Genomic DNA, 15,745 nt, shown 5'->3' with positions numbered 1-15,745 from the left:
TGATCAATTTTCTGTTTGACACGATTTTTTTAATAGGCTGATGTCATCTAATATTAACCAAAAAAAAGAGTTGGGTTGGATAAATTTTAGAATTTATATGTTCAAAAAGCGAGCAACTTTGAGCCTAAAGAGCCATATCGTCGTCGTCATCATCGACCGCCATGTTGATGACCTCCACCGTATCAAGGCTCCCTCCTTCTTCCACAACACCTCCAATCCTCTGCTCTGCTCAGCGAACTTGCAGCCCTTCCAATTTCACCAGAACCACAATTAGAAGAATAACGAGGATCCCACCGAGCTCCGTGATAACTAGTGCTTCATTATCATCATCGGACAATGATAGGACGGTCACTTTTGCATCACCTTCGGCAACCACGCCAACGCCAGCAACAAGTAAAGAAGGTATTGGTTGCGAAATGGAATCTGCGTCGGACGTGGTGAGGAGGTTCTATGGAGGAATCAACGGCCATGATCTTGCCTCCGTGGAGGACCTTATCGCCGAAGACTGCGTCTATGAGGACCTTATCTTTCCTCGTCCCTTCGTTGGCCGCAAGGTTTCTGTTCTTTGTCTCTCTAATTTTTAGCTCCACTAAAAAACTTTCAATAATGTCTTCGATGTGAATAGTATTAGTCTACACTCAGTTTAGCTTACTATATTTGCTTGTTTAATTTGTTTCCACAACGAAAAAAGTGTTTGCTGATCTTGTGAAAATACTCTGTTTTTGTTTATATAATGCACAAATGTCTTTTTTTTTTGGGGTGGGGGGAACTGGTGGTTAAGCTTAGTATTTCAGATAGAATTACTGTGCAGGCTATCCTGGAGTTCTTCAAGAAGTTTATAGATTCTATCAGCATGGACCTCCAATTTGTTATTGATGATATATCTGTTGAGGACTCCATTGCAGTTGGAGTCACATGGCATTTGGGTAATAGTTTGTTTTCCTAGTTAAGGATTTTACATTTCCCTGATGAAGTTCTTTTACAGTTTTCGCAAAAAAGAAATAAAGAAAACTAATACTATACATTTAACAACAGAATGGAAAGGAAAGCCTTTCCCCTTCAGTAAAGGTTGCAGTTTTTATCGGCTCCAGGTTGTGAATGGCAGAAGACAAATAATGTAAGTGCACAATTTTTTGTTGAAAGAGATTTATTGATGGATGTTGAAATGCATTCAGCAATTCTCATTGATAGTATCAGAAGCTTAAAATGGGTAATTGATAGGGTTCTGAATGTTGAAGAGCATTTTGAGAAGTAATTGAGTATTTGACATATGATCTGAGTAAAATGGTTCAGTCCTATTGCAAAATTATTTGAACTTGAAAATAATTGGTGAATGCTAGGCTATGATAATATTACTCAATTGAGATCCCGTTCAAATAGAAATATCTCGGGCATCTGGAGATAGAATTGATAGATTTTGGAATCTTCACTGACTCTTGTTTATCAGTCTTTTAAGAAGATATTTAGTTACATATATATAGAAGTGTGATAATATTACTCCATTTTAGATAAGCACCTATGCTCTACCATTTGGCATGAACAGGAGATTTCTATCGTACTCTAATAGTAACATATAGATCCAGTTTGTTAACAGTTGTTTTAATAATACAGGAATGAAATTTGTTCTTTAAATTATGTTTATTGCTGACTGATATCATGTTGAATGCGTGGATTGTTTCATTGGGAAACTGATTTGTCCTTAAAAAACAGTTATGGTCGAGACAGTGTTGAACCTGCAATCAAGCCTGGGGAGACAGCCTTGGTAAGTATATTAGCCTTTGCTCCTTTGCTCCAGTCACCTCTTATTTTGGTTATGCCATGATTATCCATGTCCTTATCGTATGACAACATGAAACAAACAACGGCTAGGCTAGTTCACTTTTCAAATCTTTTATTTCCATTTTGAAAATTCCTAGAGAACTTTATAGTATTATTGATTGCCTCAAATGTCTTTCGATGGTATTAATCATGATCTTCAATGTAAGTTGTTCTTTGGTTAGTTGAAAGAGAGCAATTCGGATTGGATCTATTACTTAGTCAGTCAAAGGTAGAGATTCTTTCAATAGTTTTCATACAGGAATTGGGGGTAATGTAAAGTTATGATAAAAAGAAATTAAAATTGTGCAGTTGAAGATGCCAGCCACATTTTGTTTTGTTATTTTCCATTTCTTGGGAGCTGTATGAAGCATGTAATACTGGACATGGCTGAGACTGTTTACTTTTGTGCTCATGCATAGTTTTGATCCTTTATACTTCCATTCTGACTCTGAGTACAGGTTGCTATCCGAGGCGTTGCCTGGTTGTTGAAACAATTTCCACAGCTAGCAGACTGGCTATGAGAAATCGCTTTGTGCCATACACTATCCATCAAAATTGGTAAGATATATTGATTGCTTATTCCCTTTGCGTTAGTTTAATGTCTCCCATTCGTTTTGGTTATATTTTCCAGGATGAATAGCAACTAAATTATTTGTAACTATAAGATGGAGCACAGTGTGTGCTGAATTTCAAAGAATTGGCAAGTACTGTAAAAATACTGTCCGTAGGCTGGAAATAACCAGTTTTGCCTTATCCTCTGCAGATTAGGAATTGCCGGGCAAAGAAATGGCATAGCCAAATAACTGGAATTTGTGAAGGAAAATGAAACAAGAATATTAGTGGGGAGAGCGCAGAAACAAGAATGAGATTGCAAGCAACATTTGTCCTACTCATCTAGATTTACATGTTTCAAGTGAATATATGATCTTCTTTTGGTTAGATAGTGTGGTGGATATTGTGTAAATTTACCACTCTACTCTTCAAGTACATATAATTTTGTTGATATCAACAAGTTAATATGATGGTTCAGGCCGCAGCCTTGCTGGGGTCCTGGGGAAGCTTTATGAATCTCCTCACACCCATTTTAACAAACCTATCAAAAATTGGGGATGTAAAAAAAGAAGTCAAAACTCACAAAACAAGATCATGGTCCATGGAGACCGACCATATACAATAATCAACGATTGAACAACAAAAAATCTAGAAATTGAGCTGTAATTTAGTGCCATCAATTAGGCAACTTCCAAGCCACATCCATCCTCAACCTATACATCTGACATAAAAACAGAATATATGACCTTGTCACAACATTCAAATACATATTGCCCTTGAAAGAAAAAAAATTACAGAAGCAATGGAGTATACCAGGCGAAAGGTCCTTCTTATTTTGGGAAAGCAAGTGGAAGGCCCCGAAGCGAAGGAGGTAGGAGGTGAAATCAGGAAGGCGGATCTTATAATCCTCAGCTTATCTCCTTATAGGCGGCTAGGTATAACACTAAAAAAGAGAATCCGCTTAACTTGACAGTACAACTTCTGCAACTCAAACCGCAGAGAAGAGAACTGGCATGGAACTCCCAAGAGAGGAAATCACACTAGATGGATTGGTGAAACTTACTTAATATCCCTAGCTGTCCTACCGCCCCCCCAGAAGGAAAGGCTGTAAGTAAACTAAAAATGGATGCAGGGGCTTACTTATAAACTGCAGGATAATTATTATAAAGTCCAACTGCACTGGCTGCGAGGGAAGCAGATTTTTTAGGGGAAGGCACTCAAATCCCTAGTGTAAAAAGCTTTCTCCCACAGAACTCTCATTCGCTGGAAATATATTACTACTGGAGGAGCAAAGACTCACGCTTTCCTTTATCATTGGAAAGACTTCCTGTCTCGTCTAATGGATTCTAAAAAGTGTTAGAATGATCCTAAATAATCCAGACCATGAATCCTCAGCTGAATCCAGGGGAAAAATGTTTTATGGTGCATATATTTCCTTCTTTTCTTGGACATCTCTTGTAGCAGCAATAATCTGTTCATGGTTACATCAATACAAATATGTTAGTTCATGATAATATCCTAATTGAAACAAAAACTGGTAAATGCACCAAAGAGATCTGGAATGGAATATAAAGCATAAGTTTCTACAGAATCCATTGTGCACAAATCCAAGTCTACCATACAAAGAAATCTGGAATGCGAACATAAAGCATAAGTTTCTACAGAATCCATTGTGCACAAATCCAACTGCCCAAGTCTACCATCTCCCTGTTTATCTCCATATAGTACATGAGAAATGAATCGCAAGCTATTCTCAATTCTTTTTGCGATATGACAGTGTAAATAACAATAACCGTGCAAAATGAAATGCCAAAGCAATCAAATTTCTATGTTCAACAGTAACTTCAATATTCATGAAGAAAGAATGGTAAATTCAATCAAGATGGGACAACAGATTATTAGTATTTTTTTTTATTTTTTCTGTTGTAACACTGCTATTGCTTCAAAACCTTCATCATCTGATTCAAAATCATTTCTGGCAACATAACCAGCATCCTTCGTTAGCTCAGTCAATCCATCCAATATTGGGTAAAGCTCATGTGCTTGAGGATTGAGTGTGTCCCCAACCACAAAAGATGAAAATCCGTTGCCGACATCAATCCATGAACATCCAGGAACCTTCTTGACGCCAACGTCTCTCATAGAAGTCCTTACCTTAGCTAGCTTGTTCCAACAACCAGCAGCGGCATACATATTAGCAATAAGCACATAATAACCCGAATTTTCAGGCCTCATCTCCAACAACTTCTCAGCTGCCCATTCCCCGATTACAGTATTTCCATGGATCCGACAAGCTCCTAGTAGAGTGGCCCACATCGCAGAGGTGGGCTTATAAGGTATCCTCACAAGGATGTCCTTTGCTTTGTGCAACAATCCAGCCCTCCCAAACAGATCAACCATGCAAGCAAAATGCTCCAAACGAGGCAATATGCCATAGTCCCTAATCATGTTTTCAAACAGCATTTGGCCTTCAGCTACTAAACCTGAATGGCTACAAGCTGACAGAACTGTAACCATAGTTATATGATCTGGTTTGATCTGAAACCTTTTCATTTTATCAAATATTTTCAAAGCAGCTCCTCCTTCCCCTTGCATCCCATATCCAGCAATCAAGGAAGTATAAGTAACTTCATCCCTTATGCTCATTGAATCAAACACCCTTTTGGCTTCTAGAACTTTACCTGATCTTGCGTACATGTCCACAAGAGCATTCCATAATAATAATTTGTCCTCAAATTCTATACGCCTTGTGATATAACAATGGAATTCTCTACCATGCTGTAAATTTGCCACCCGAGCACTGAGGGGAAGAATGCTGGCAATTGTCACATAATTTGGATTGAATCCAGAAAGCAACATTTCTCTAAACAGGAAAGAGGCTTCCTCAGATCTGTCCAAGTGGGCATAACCAGAAAGCAAGGAATTCCAAGTAATGATACTCTTAGCTTCTATAAGTTGAAACATAAGATAGGCATGCCTAAGGTCATTGCACCTGGAGTACATGGTGATCAGGGCATTTCTAACATTATCAAATCCGTCAACAAAATTTCGAATGGCGAAACCATGAATCTCTTTCCCTTGTCTGATGGACCCAATGTGTGAACATGCACCCAAACCATTAACCATTGCCACTGGATCTAACTGAATTCCACAAGCTCTCATCTGAGAAAGCAACAGAAGTGCTCCCTTAAAATTTCCGGTTCGCATGCACCCTCCTGCTATTGTATTCCAAGTTATGATATTCAAGTGAACACTCTCTGACCGCATTCTCTCAAACATTTGAAATGCTTCCTCCCACATGCCTCTGGAGGCATAAACACTTATGATAGTATTCCAAGACACAGCATCCCTTTCCAGCATTTTGTCAAACAATTGACGAGCAACAACCACTTCGCCTGATTTCCCATACATTGATATCAATGCATTGTGCACAAACAAGTCCCACCCATTGCAGCTAGCATCTATGGACTCATGAACCTCCTTTCCAAAAGTAAGGTCATTTTCTTCAGCACAGGCCTTGAGAACAGACGGGAAAGTGAAATTATCCGGTCTGATCCCCTTACTAACCATCTGCTTGTAGGCAGAAAGTGCCACCCCAAAACATCCATATCTAACGTAGGAAGAGATGAGCAGGTTCCAAGGCAAAGGGTGCAAAATGTTTGAATTTTCAGTAATAGTGTGTGCATCAACTAGGTGATTGAAGGCTGCATAAAAAGCAACAAGCTTTGGAACAATAACCGGGTTTTGTTCAAAACCCGAAGAAACAATGAGGCCATGAAGCTGTTTGCCTTGGGCAAAAAGTCGGAAACTAGTACAAGATTCAATAACATAAGATATTGGGTGTAAGAGAAGGTGATGCGAAGCAGTAGAAGAGGCATGGCATTGAATTAAAGAGAAGACACTGAAAGCTTTCAATAAATTTCCCTGGCTTGCAAAATCTTTAAGGGATTTCAGAAGGTTCTCTACCATAGATTCATCAGGTTCCACCTGTTTGACACTCTGTTTCCAACTTTTAGGTATGAATTTTTGAATTTGGGATATTGACAGACCCCTTAGTATAAAACAAGGTACAGAAGAAGGCATGCACCATTTTCCTGTCTTTTGTCAACAACCAAACATAGGATTACCGATTACGAACTCAAGATGTACTCACCTAAACGAAAATCTGCAGGCTCCATTAATTACTAGAAGCATTTCTCTAGCTGTGAGATCACGATTCCAGAAAGTGAATTGAATCATTGAGTCACTCCGCAGCCGCTGGTGACCATGTTGAGGGTTTTGCAGGGAAGAAGCCAAGAGGTTTATGAAGCCAAAAGGTGACAGAGACGGCGCCACTCATGAGCTCAATCGAGTAATGGATTTGAGGACTTGAAGTTACTAAGGGTCGGCGTGATAGGCCTAACTGCCTAAGCCCAAGACAATTGTCCAGTTGCTACTTGTTAGTTTGGACTTTGGATTTTGAGTGGAGGCCCAAATACAACAGTTGTGGCCCATAATTTTCTGCGGGGGTCCACTTAAGACATTTCGCAGCCACAGACGGTTTCCACTTCAGCCACGAAAGAAATGCAAAGAAGAAACAAAGAGGGACACACCAAAAGAAGGGGGCCAAGGGAGACACCGATCGCAAGCTTCGCCTCGGTGTCTCCGCCTCCAACTCTTTCTCCGTTTATAATCTCTCTTTGAAGACAAAAGCGTGACCTAATTTTCTTCAACTTTCTGCTTCTTCGGTTCTGCATTGGTTTATGCAACGCGTCGACTTGTTGGAAGCTTGTTCGTTCATGGTGTTTTAGAGGAGGAAGTTGAGAGATAATGTCGGCGTTTTCGAATTTTACAGCGTTGATTTGCGGTGAAGGTGCTACGGTTGTTAACACTTCGGAGAAGAGGCTCAAGTTCGGATCAGTTTCCTGCAGGTTCAATTGGAGGCCTCGCCAGGTGAAATGAAGTCTCTTTTGATTTAAAACGATTTTGTTTTCGTCTATCTGTTTTCAATGTTTGTGAAAGTTGATTCCTATTTCTTTTGCTAATTCTCAAAATTTTATGGATGAACTATGAAGATGGCGTTTAATTCTTGTTTTCCTCATTGTAGAGTGATTCATTTCCGATCTCTCGGTTGGCGCTTTCTGGATCGAGGAGGACAGCTCAAGATAAAAATGTACGTATGGCTTTAGTTGAAGAAAGGCTTGGGCGTGTCAGGGATGTGGATGCGCCTCCTGGTATCTTGGTAATGAAGTTACCTGTATATGTATATGTATACTTTGATTAGAAGTGATATCGGGAGAGGGAATGGTAAATTTTGATAATCTGTTAGTGATTCTTTCTTCATATTCAGCATACTACGTACCTCTTATCGCTTAACTCTTCATGATCCTGTTCAAGTAAGGTCGTAGCTCAACTCTTCGTAATAAATCATCAGGGCAGATATTGATCAAACAAACTATGCTATAAATATAGCTTTGTTTTCAAATATGGAGCTTCTGATTTCTCCACGTGTCCTTGCAGGCATTTGATCTTGTGCAAGGGGAACTCGTAAGTTTTCATGTATTTCTTACTTTCCTTGTCGCATATATGGTATTTGTTTCATTCTGTCTAACTAGGAAATCACATTTTAGGATAGACCTTTGGGAAAAGAATTTGAAATAATGCTTTCTGACATAATATGGTTGGCTTTGAGGCTGTTGGACAAGATGTACTAATTACAAAGTGGATGATGCTACTTATGTTGGGATTCTTGGGAATTTGTCATTTATGATAAGAAATATGATGTGCAGGTTAAATGGGGTTCTACGATAGACAAGTCAATACCGGATCCACCAACAGCAGTGCTCCTGCATGGCATCCTAGGTAGCAGAAAAAATTGGGGTATGTCTAGTGCATTACTTGTGGTCTGGTAGCACATTGCTCTGTTGTGCTTGAGGTTTCAACTCCCTTGGTTGCACCCTTTTGGCACCTTAATAAATAAATAACTTGGGATCTCACTAGTTAAAAATAATTGCAGGAACTTTTTCTCGGAAATTGGCACTGGAATTTCCTGCATGGCAGGTATTGTTTGATGATGTTTTGAATTGTTTAGTACATTTTTTCAAGGAATTGTTTCCATTTGTGTTTATATTAATTTTCTCCCTCTCATCCTCAAATTTTCAAATGAGATTTTTATGCATGTATTCATTCTTATGATGGGGAAGTATGTCTGTCTATAGTTGCAATGCTTAGTTGGCCATATATCGATTATCCACGATTTTTTCCATTAAAACTTGTTTTTTTTACTTCAATTTTTGTCCTTAGAGTATTTTGAATTTCTTATAGTGCTGGGGATTAGATGTACTTAACTGCATTATACGTTTTGATCTGGGTTATCGATAAGAATCCTTCGTATTCTCAATATTTATGTTCATGTGCAGTTCCTCTTAGTAGATTTGCGATGCCATGGTGATTCAGCATCAATCTCAAAGAGGGGTCCTCATACCGTTGCCTCAACTGCTCTTGATGTTTTAAAGCTGGTGCGGTTTTCTGCTTCGATACAATAAAAATATAAAATATAACACATGGTCTAGCCTGGTTACTGTATTCACAATTTCACATTACTGCTGGAGTTGCTGAAATCCAGCCATCTATCCACACTAAATTTTTACCTTTTGAATCTACGATTCCCTCCATCGACTGGCTATAGGATGGGAGGGGTGGTATGCCTATGTGATCCCATTTCAACTGGAATCAAATAACTGTAGTTGTCATATTCCAAATGTGCTATATGTATTGATTCAATTTTGTGCTATTTACATGATCGCTGATTCTGTCTAGCCAAGTATGACCACTGATGGCACGAGAAATGAAACATTTACATGCCCTGGTGCATTTATCTGACTGAACTTTACCAATTGTTATCTTTGTTGTATATTTTGGTAGGCCTAATTCCATTCATTTAAGATAGTGATGGGCTGTAAAAATTTGCTGGATGCTTCTCTCAAGCAGTTATTAGACTATTTCTCAGCTCAATTTATTGAAAACAAATAAAAAAACTCAGTCTTCCATTTGTTTCTTAATTTTTATATTCTTTCTATTCCACATGGTTCAACCACTTGTAAGTGAACTTTGGTCATAAACATGGTTGTTTGCATATCAATGATGCTGATAAAGTTTTTCATATCATGTCTGTTAAAGTGTTTTTTAATCTGGATAAACATAGGCTACATTAGATGGGAAAGAAGCAACAAATGTAAGATTTTAAAATATCTCGGCTCGATTTTGAAGATTATGGAGTCATTAGTGAAGATGCGTCTAATATGACTAGAAACGGGTGGAAGAAGTGGAGGTGTGCGTCTGGGGTTTTCTGGGACAGCTTCATTGAATATTTAGCATAGTACTTTGTTCTCTGTTTTCCCTCCTATCTTCTTCTTTAGCCGTTGTAATGCCATTCTTTGTCTTTGTCACTGGACCAGGTTGCACAACTTAGAATAACACCTCGTGTTCTTGTTGGTCATAGCTTTGGCGGTAAAGGTAATTCAATTATTTTAATATTCAATTCTCCTTCATGCTAGACTTGCAGGCGATGATATGTAATACTTAATCTACTCATATTTCAGGCGAAACAAGATATTTAATATACTCCCTAACTTTATGCAGTTGTCTTGAGCATGGTGGAACAAGCTGCCAAGCCCCTTGCACGGCCTGTCAAGGTAAGTCTTTGGTTTGATTTTGTTGGTTTTTACAATTCACTAGTCCGCTGATGCCAGTTACAATGTTTTATTTTGTTTTTTTTAATATTCATCAATTTAATGCATCTGTCTAATGAGGATTATTGTCAGGTACACAGTTGTTAATTATTAGTGTTATTACTCTTAGAAAGTAATTTGAATTTTCTGGCATGCTCGTAGCTATCAACTTTATGTTAAATAGAATAGCAGGGTTTGTAAGCCTTCCAAACATACTTAGAAATCATGTTTTATACCCCTGAACCAAAAGTAAAGAAATATTCTTCTCAACATCTCTGTTGACATTGTCATTTTGCTCCTTTATGATTTTCTTTCCTTTTCTTTTTTTGCCATAGGTCTGGGTTTTAGATGCTACCACGGGAAAAGTTAGAGCTGGTGGAGATGGAGATGACCATCCAGCAGAATTGATATCCTTCCTCAGGAAAATGCCAAACGAGGTTAGTTTTTGAAAGTTGTGTGTGCACACACCCATGTGCATGCTTGTGTTGAATGTTTAGTGCAATGAAGAATGTGCTCATGGTTTTGCCCTCTTGGGTACCGACTGTTTTATTGATGCTGCATTATGACTATTTTTATTGGAAAACATTTATATTTCTGTTGTGTCGAAATACCTTCTAGTGACTGATGTGGGTACAAGATATTTATAGCATGCAGTGCAAGTATGCGAATACTGAATTCTTAACTTTAGGATGTAGAGATACCTAATTACCTATCATACTTTTATGCTAACTTCTTTCCATAAATTATTAGATAATTTATAGTAGCCAGTTATTTTTATTTGATGGGAAAAGGCTACTTTTCCCATCAGATAAGTTATTTCTTGACTTTTCTTTGAACAGATGCTAGAATGTTCAATAATTTATGCAGAAATAATTTATGTTCCATGTTAAACATGTTTTCGTTGTGTGATTCTCCTGGGTGTTTTTTTCCAAAGGAATTAATGCTTTCCTACATTACATGATTTGAGGATGCTTTGAACCCATAATATGCTACCTTAATCTTGGATGAATATGATATCATGCTTGTCAACATTATTATTTTCCAAATCTTTGTTTTTAGGTTTTGTGTCCATATCCTTCTTTTTGTTGGTTTCACCTGTACTCTTTGTGGTTGCTTTTATTCAATATGTTTTCTGTTGTGTTGTTGAGTTTCTCAGTCCTTTTGTATATTTTTTACCTTTCTTTTCCTGTGTATGAATGTAAGTATATTTTATGATGCTTCTTTAAGGCAGGTATCTTCAAAGCGAGACATTGTTAATGCTCTAATTCAAGAAGGGTTCTCTACGGATGTGGCTCAGGTATATTGATCTCATTTTCATATTAACCGTCTGTATACTAGTGGTATATTAAACTTAATGCACATGATAATATATTAGTTAAACTGAATTAGCTCAATGATGATATTTGTATGAATCTGAATATGCGTTGTTTCTGTGTATGCGACTTTATCATTTTGGAAGGGATGAAAGATTTTGCATGCTTGCATTTTGTTTTAGATAAAATTTAGTCAAGTATTGGAAAGGGAAACTGAAGAAATCGAATTCAACTCAATGACTCCCATATCCCTCCCACCCCCGGGAACCCTCTTTTTTTCACAGTTTGGAAATCATTTATGAAGCCTGTAATATCTAACGATTATTTTCTTCGGATTTTTATCTTCAGTGGGTCGTAACTAACCTTCGACCAAATGGCACTCCTGGTTCATTATCATCAAGGTTCTCATGGGTGTTTGACCTTGAGGGAATTTCTGAAATGTATCACTCCTATGAGGAAACAAATTTATGGTAATCTTCCTTGAGTTCAGTTACTGGTTTCACTTTTTGAAATTTACGTAATCTCTGTGATGAGGTTCCCACCCCAAACTCTTGGCCTTTTTACTTTGTTTTCTTTCGTTATTTTTAAGAGAGAGAAGAGTTTGAAGGAGATATGTATTGCATTTAGTTGAAAGAATTGGTTCACTTGCAAAATTGTGAATTTAAGCCCTCTACGAACATTTTTTTTTTTAAAACTCATAGTACTTTTTATTTGATCAAATGTTGCACACAGGAGATTTGTTGAGAATTTGCCTCGAGGTGTGCATGTCAATTTTTTGAAAGCAGAAAGGAGCTTACACCGTTGGGCTCTTGAAGATCTCCAGCGAATTCATGCGGCTGAGGAACTGGCTGCTGATGAGGCAGGTGGAGTTGAAATGCACGTCCTCAAAGATGCTGGACATTGGGTATGTAACTGCCACAATCTTTAAGCGATATACTTCTGCTGAGGGCACATGCTTTGACTGTTACATTTGTTTCTTTCCTTGGCTCAAGAACTAACTAATAGTAATGGTACAAGTTACTTTTGCATACATACATTTTGTTTGGCAAATGGCAATAAACATTGAGACTTCGAGAATGTGTCATGTGCCATTTTACAGTAACATCTTCCATCATTCCTTATTTCCTTTCCCTTTTGAAAATTTTTTCTTGGTAGTCATGTTTGCCCTGTTACACTTGAACTTATATTATTATTATTTTTTATTTTAGTTAGACTTTTGTATGTTTTGGCCGGGTGGTAGATTTGCTGAGTTGCAATCTAGAGGTCATAGGTTCAATTTCTATAAATAATCGTTTTACATACATCTTGTTTGTTTCCTAAATGTCCATTGCGGAAGTCATGTGCACGGATGCTATTTATTTTTTACTCACTTTTGTATGTTGCGAAACTCTTCACCCAGAATCACGTCAAAATGGAAATGCTATTGTTAGGTGTGGCATGTAACTATAAATGTTTCGATAAGAAAGCTTTGGTGCTATCAGGAGCATTTTGGTGCTATATTGCTTGCACAATCAAAGGCATGCTCATATCTGTTGTGAATTTTCAACAGGTACATGCTGATAACCCAGATGGGCTCTTCAAGATTCTTTCATCATCTTTCCAGGGGCTTAAAGCCTAAACATTGCTTGGGTTCTTGCTTTCAATTCTACCATGCCAGTGTACTGGTTATACGACAACTAATGTTTTGGTTACATCTGTAGCTAGTCTTGCTCTTGCATGATTCTACCTATTCGTTTGTAAACTATAAAATAGCATCAACTATTTTGTTATATGAATTTGGATTGCAATGTTCTAATAGCATCCAAAACTCACAACTTACATTACCCGACAATGGCTCCCTTATTCTCTTAAACTCTCGACTTTAGACTAAGATCACGAGCACTTTTACTCACATGTCACACCATCTTCTAATGGTAACAAAGTGACATGTGAGAAGGCAAAAAGAACTCACAGTACTAACCAAAATTGGAAGAAGTACACTATTACTACAATTTGCTTTAAAGAGGTGATGATCATCAGGTGCCAAAACTTTATGTGACAACCACAGCTGGAGCTGTAGACAACTTAGAGATGCTGAAAGGTTCAGGAAGAGACTCTCTCCTTCCGAAGGAACTCGACCATTTCATCTGCATGAATCTCCTCTTTCTCCATGGACCCATGTGGAGTTTCTTCTCCTTCATTGATCTCTTGGCTGCGTCGCAGAGAACACAAACAATGGCGTTCAGATAGTCTGGTTTTCCTATGTAGTATTCTGGCAAGCGAGCAATGAGTTTCCGGTACTCTTCACAAGCTTTCGCTATCTTAAACTGGTCTCTGAACTCCAGTTCTATCAAATATGTAACTTGCTTCTTGCGTCCTTGCGTGCTCGCAATCAATTCAATGTACTCATGCTTCCCTGAAAATTTGTAAAATGTTCATCAAGGATTAGAAAAGCAATCTTGAACCGAATTAGATAGAATGAAATCAAAGAGCATTTGTACCTCCAGGGAACTTCTTGGTGTGTTTCCACTTAGAAGTGCAGAGAGAGGCATGGAAGCCTTTCTCAGTGAGCAAATGTACTACTCTTTGACGTAAACAATGAGTGCAGTGTGCATCATTGTGGCAATTGCAGAAGCTATTCTCTTTCGCTTGCTCTATTATTCTGCTCACCTCTTGCCTTAATTTTGATCCTGTTAAGCTATTTCGTTCTAACACTTCCTGAACAAATGGAAAAAAAGAAAAGAAAGAGTAATCAATTACAACATACCAAAATTAAAACCTGGAAGAGTAAAAAAAGTTTCATGGAAGTTGAGTTTGATTTCCTCCTAAAAAGGTATTTCTGTTTTCAATTACGGTGGATCAAAAAGATGGACAAACCGATTACTAGATTGAATAGAATCCCAAAAAAATGAATAGAATAGAATCCCAAATTACGAGATATATATTAAAAATGTAAAAAAGCATGCCAAATTACCTCTATTTCTAATAAATGGAATATAACGACGCAAGGATGCATATGTAAACATATATAGTAGCTATTTAGATACGCTCAAATGACTCATCCTCATAACAAGAATGTATTTAACCCTATTCCTAACCGGCATGAAATGAACTTGTACTCATGGAATCGACTCGATCATCAAATTATACCCTAGTCCATTCCCTTTTGGCCTTCATTGTTCAACGCAATATCCATATCATTAGGATTTCTTCTTATGGAGTATTATTTTGTCATAAATGGTTTTAATTGGAGAAATCTATAGTTAATTAACAAGCCTAGCTAGAGTAACCTTGGGGGGCTTGATTTCCAGACGCAACGCTGTCAATCACACACGTGGCATCTAAATATCCAATAATTGAAGAAGTCTCTACCAAAATTAGGGCAAGTATTGTGCACCACACAAATTATTATGGACCATAACTTTAATTACATTGATTTTTCTTTTCTTGACAAAAACATTTTCGTCATTTTCTTTTCACTATTTTATTTTATTTTTGTAAAATTCGATATATATAGAATCGTACTGCTGCTGAATCTTTGATCAACCAATTAATCCTAAATTAAGTCAGATTCCGTAATTATAGAGGAAATTATTTTCCATATATTTCTTTGATTACAAATTAAGAACGCAAATTAAACTTGAATCTTGCCGTATGAAAACGCATTAACACATACATCCATGACAACCATGCATAGGTATGTCTGTGGTGGTGTTTATATGCATATACATATGTGATATGTATGTATCTATATATGCATGTATATATGTACCTGAAGCAAAGCCTCTTGTGCTTCCCAATATGAGTTCCTCTCCAGAGAATCAATTGAATCATGGTTGCTGGATTCACCATCACCATCATCATCATCGAAATGATCACCACCGTCCAAAGATGGATTCAGCACAGGAATTACTTTCTCTTCAAGGTTGTCCATGAAGGAGTCATGTCCATTGTGATAATTACCAATAAGAGCCTTCTCTTCTTCAAGAAAAAAATTACCCATCTCTCTTTTCTCCTTAATTTGAAGGAAGAAGAAGAAGATGGATATTGATGAAGAAAAGAAAAGAGGGCCGGGAGAGAGAGAGAGACGTGAGGGAATGAGAAGAAAAGGCTATTGCAACAGTAATTGGGTCAAGGATATACATATTTATAGGGATTTCCACGTCGGCACTACATATATATACACCTTTACATATACTTTTTTTTATAAGTAATACCAATAATAATAATAATATTATTATACAATATACATATCTTACAATAGCAAATCAAGTAATCGATTATATATAATTGTATTCAAAATAAATCATTCAATTAAATGCATGAAATATTTTTTTAAAGGATGTTCTAAATGTGTTCATCAAATTTTAATAC

The 15,745-nt window shown here is 37.4% G+C and overlaps 4 protein-coding genes across 5 annotated transcripts; 2 read left to right on the top strand and 2 right to left on the bottom strand.

The window, feature by feature from the left end:
• The first annotated feature begins 131 nt into the window (after positions 1–131).
• On the top strand, positions 132–2,886 carry LOC120007787. Its single transcript, XM_038858240.1, has 6 exons — positions 132–554; positions 812–926; positions 1,036–1,117; positions 1,711–1,762; positions 2,277–2,376; positions 2,582–2,886. Exons 1-5 carry the CDS (start codon positions 162–164, stop codon positions 2,337–2,339), a joined length of 705 nt encoding a protein of 234 aa, XP_038714168.1. The 5' UTR covers positions 132–161; the 3' UTR covers positions 2,340–2,376; positions 2,582–2,886.
• Positions 2,887–4,118: 1,232 nt separating this feature from the next.
• Positions 4,119–6,525, bottom strand: LOC120006897 (pentatricopeptide repeat-containing protein At1g71490). Its single transcript, XM_038857016.1, has one exon. It carries the CDS (start codon positions 6,451–6,453, stop codon positions 4,282–4,284), a length of 2,172 nt encoding a protein of 723 aa, XP_038712944.1. The 5' UTR covers positions 6,454–6,525; the 3' UTR covers positions 4,119–4,281.
• Positions 6,526–6,925: 400 nt separating this feature from the next.
• On the top strand, positions 6,926–13,189 carry LOC120008118 (abhydrolase domain-containing protein C22H12.03). Of its 2 annotated transcripts, none has more exons than XM_038858641.1 (13): positions 6,926–7,302; positions 7,457–7,522; positions 7,870–7,896; positions 8,139–8,229; positions 8,366–8,409; positions 8,769–8,867; positions 9,807–9,864; positions 9,991–10,043; positions 10,415–10,516; positions 11,311–11,376; positions 11,741–11,862; positions 12,125–12,296; positions 12,942–13,189. In XM_038858641.1, exons 1-13 carry the CDS (start codon positions 7,180–7,182, stop codon positions 13,008–13,010), a joined length of 1,092 nt encoding a protein of 363 aa, XP_038714569.1. In that variant the 5' UTR covers positions 6,926–7,179; the 3' UTR covers positions 13,011–13,189. The 2 variants fall into 2 exon arrangements, with proteins under 2 accessions (XP_038714569.1, XP_038714568.1); XM_038858640.1 differs by having other exon boundaries at positions 7,457–7,591.
• LOC120008119 lies at positions 13,142–15,483 on the bottom strand. Its single transcript, XM_038858642.1, has 3 exons — positions 15,144–15,483; positions 13,873–14,089; positions 13,142–13,787 (listed from the first exon to the last, which is right to left on the bottom strand). Exons 1-3 carry the CDS (start codon positions 15,372–15,374, stop codon positions 13,423–13,425), a joined length of 813 nt encoding a protein of 270 aa, XP_038714570.1. The 5' UTR covers positions 15,375–15,483; the 3' UTR covers positions 13,142–13,422.
• Positions 15,484–15,745: the final 262 nt, after the last annotated feature.

Source organism: Tripterygium wilfordii, chromosome 10 (assembly GCF_013401445.1).
Source record: "Tripterygium wilfordii isolate XIE 37 chromosome 10, ASM1340144v1, whole genome shotgun sequence".
Taxonomy (NCBI): Eukaryota; Viridiplantae; Streptophyta; class Magnoliopsida; order Celastrales; family Celastraceae; genus Tripterygium; species Tripterygium wilfordii.
The sequence above is the reverse complement of the archived record's forward strand: the minus strand, read 5'-3'. Positions and strand labels throughout refer to the sequence as shown.

Coding starts and splice junctions, on each gene's coding strand:
- LOC120007787 (XM_038858240.1), top strand. CDS start 162: ATGTTGATGACCTCCACCGTATCAAGGCTCCCTCCTTCTTCCACAACA. Junction 555..811: donor GTCCCTTCGTTGGCCGCAAG/GTTTCTGTTCTT, acceptor ATTACTGTGCAG/GCTATCCTGGAGTTCTTCAA. Junction 1,118..1,710: donor AATGGCAGAAGACAAATAAT/GTAAGTGCACAA, acceptor CTTAAAAAACAG/TTATGGTCGAGACAGTGTTG.
- LOC120006897 (XM_038857016.1), bottom strand. CDS start 6,453: ATGCCTTCTTCTGTACCTTGTTTTATACTAAGGGGTCTGTCAATATCC.
- LOC120008118 (XM_038858640.1), top strand. CDS start 7,180: ATGTCGGCGTTTTCGAATTTTACAGCGTTGATTTGCGGTGAAGGTGCT. Junction 7,303..7,456: donor TCAATTGGAGGCCTCGCCAG/GTGAAATGAAGT, acceptor TCCTCATTGTAG/AGTGATTCATTTCCGATCTC. Junction 8,230..8,365: donor AGGTAGCAGAAAAAATTGGG/GTATGTCTAGTG, acceptor AAATAATTGCAG/GAACTTTTTCTCGGAAATTG.
- LOC120008119 (XM_038858642.1), bottom strand. CDS start 15,374: ATGGGTAATTTTTTTCTTGAAGAAGAGAAGGCTCTTATTGGTAATTAT. Junction 14,090..15,143: donor CACAAGAGGCTTTGCTTCAG/GTACATATATAC, acceptor CCATTTGTTCAG/GAAGTGTTAGAACGAAATAG. Junction 13,788..13,872: donor CACCAAGAAGTTCCCTGGAG/GTACAAATGCTC, acceptor ACAAATTTTCAG/GGAAGCATGAGTACATTGAA.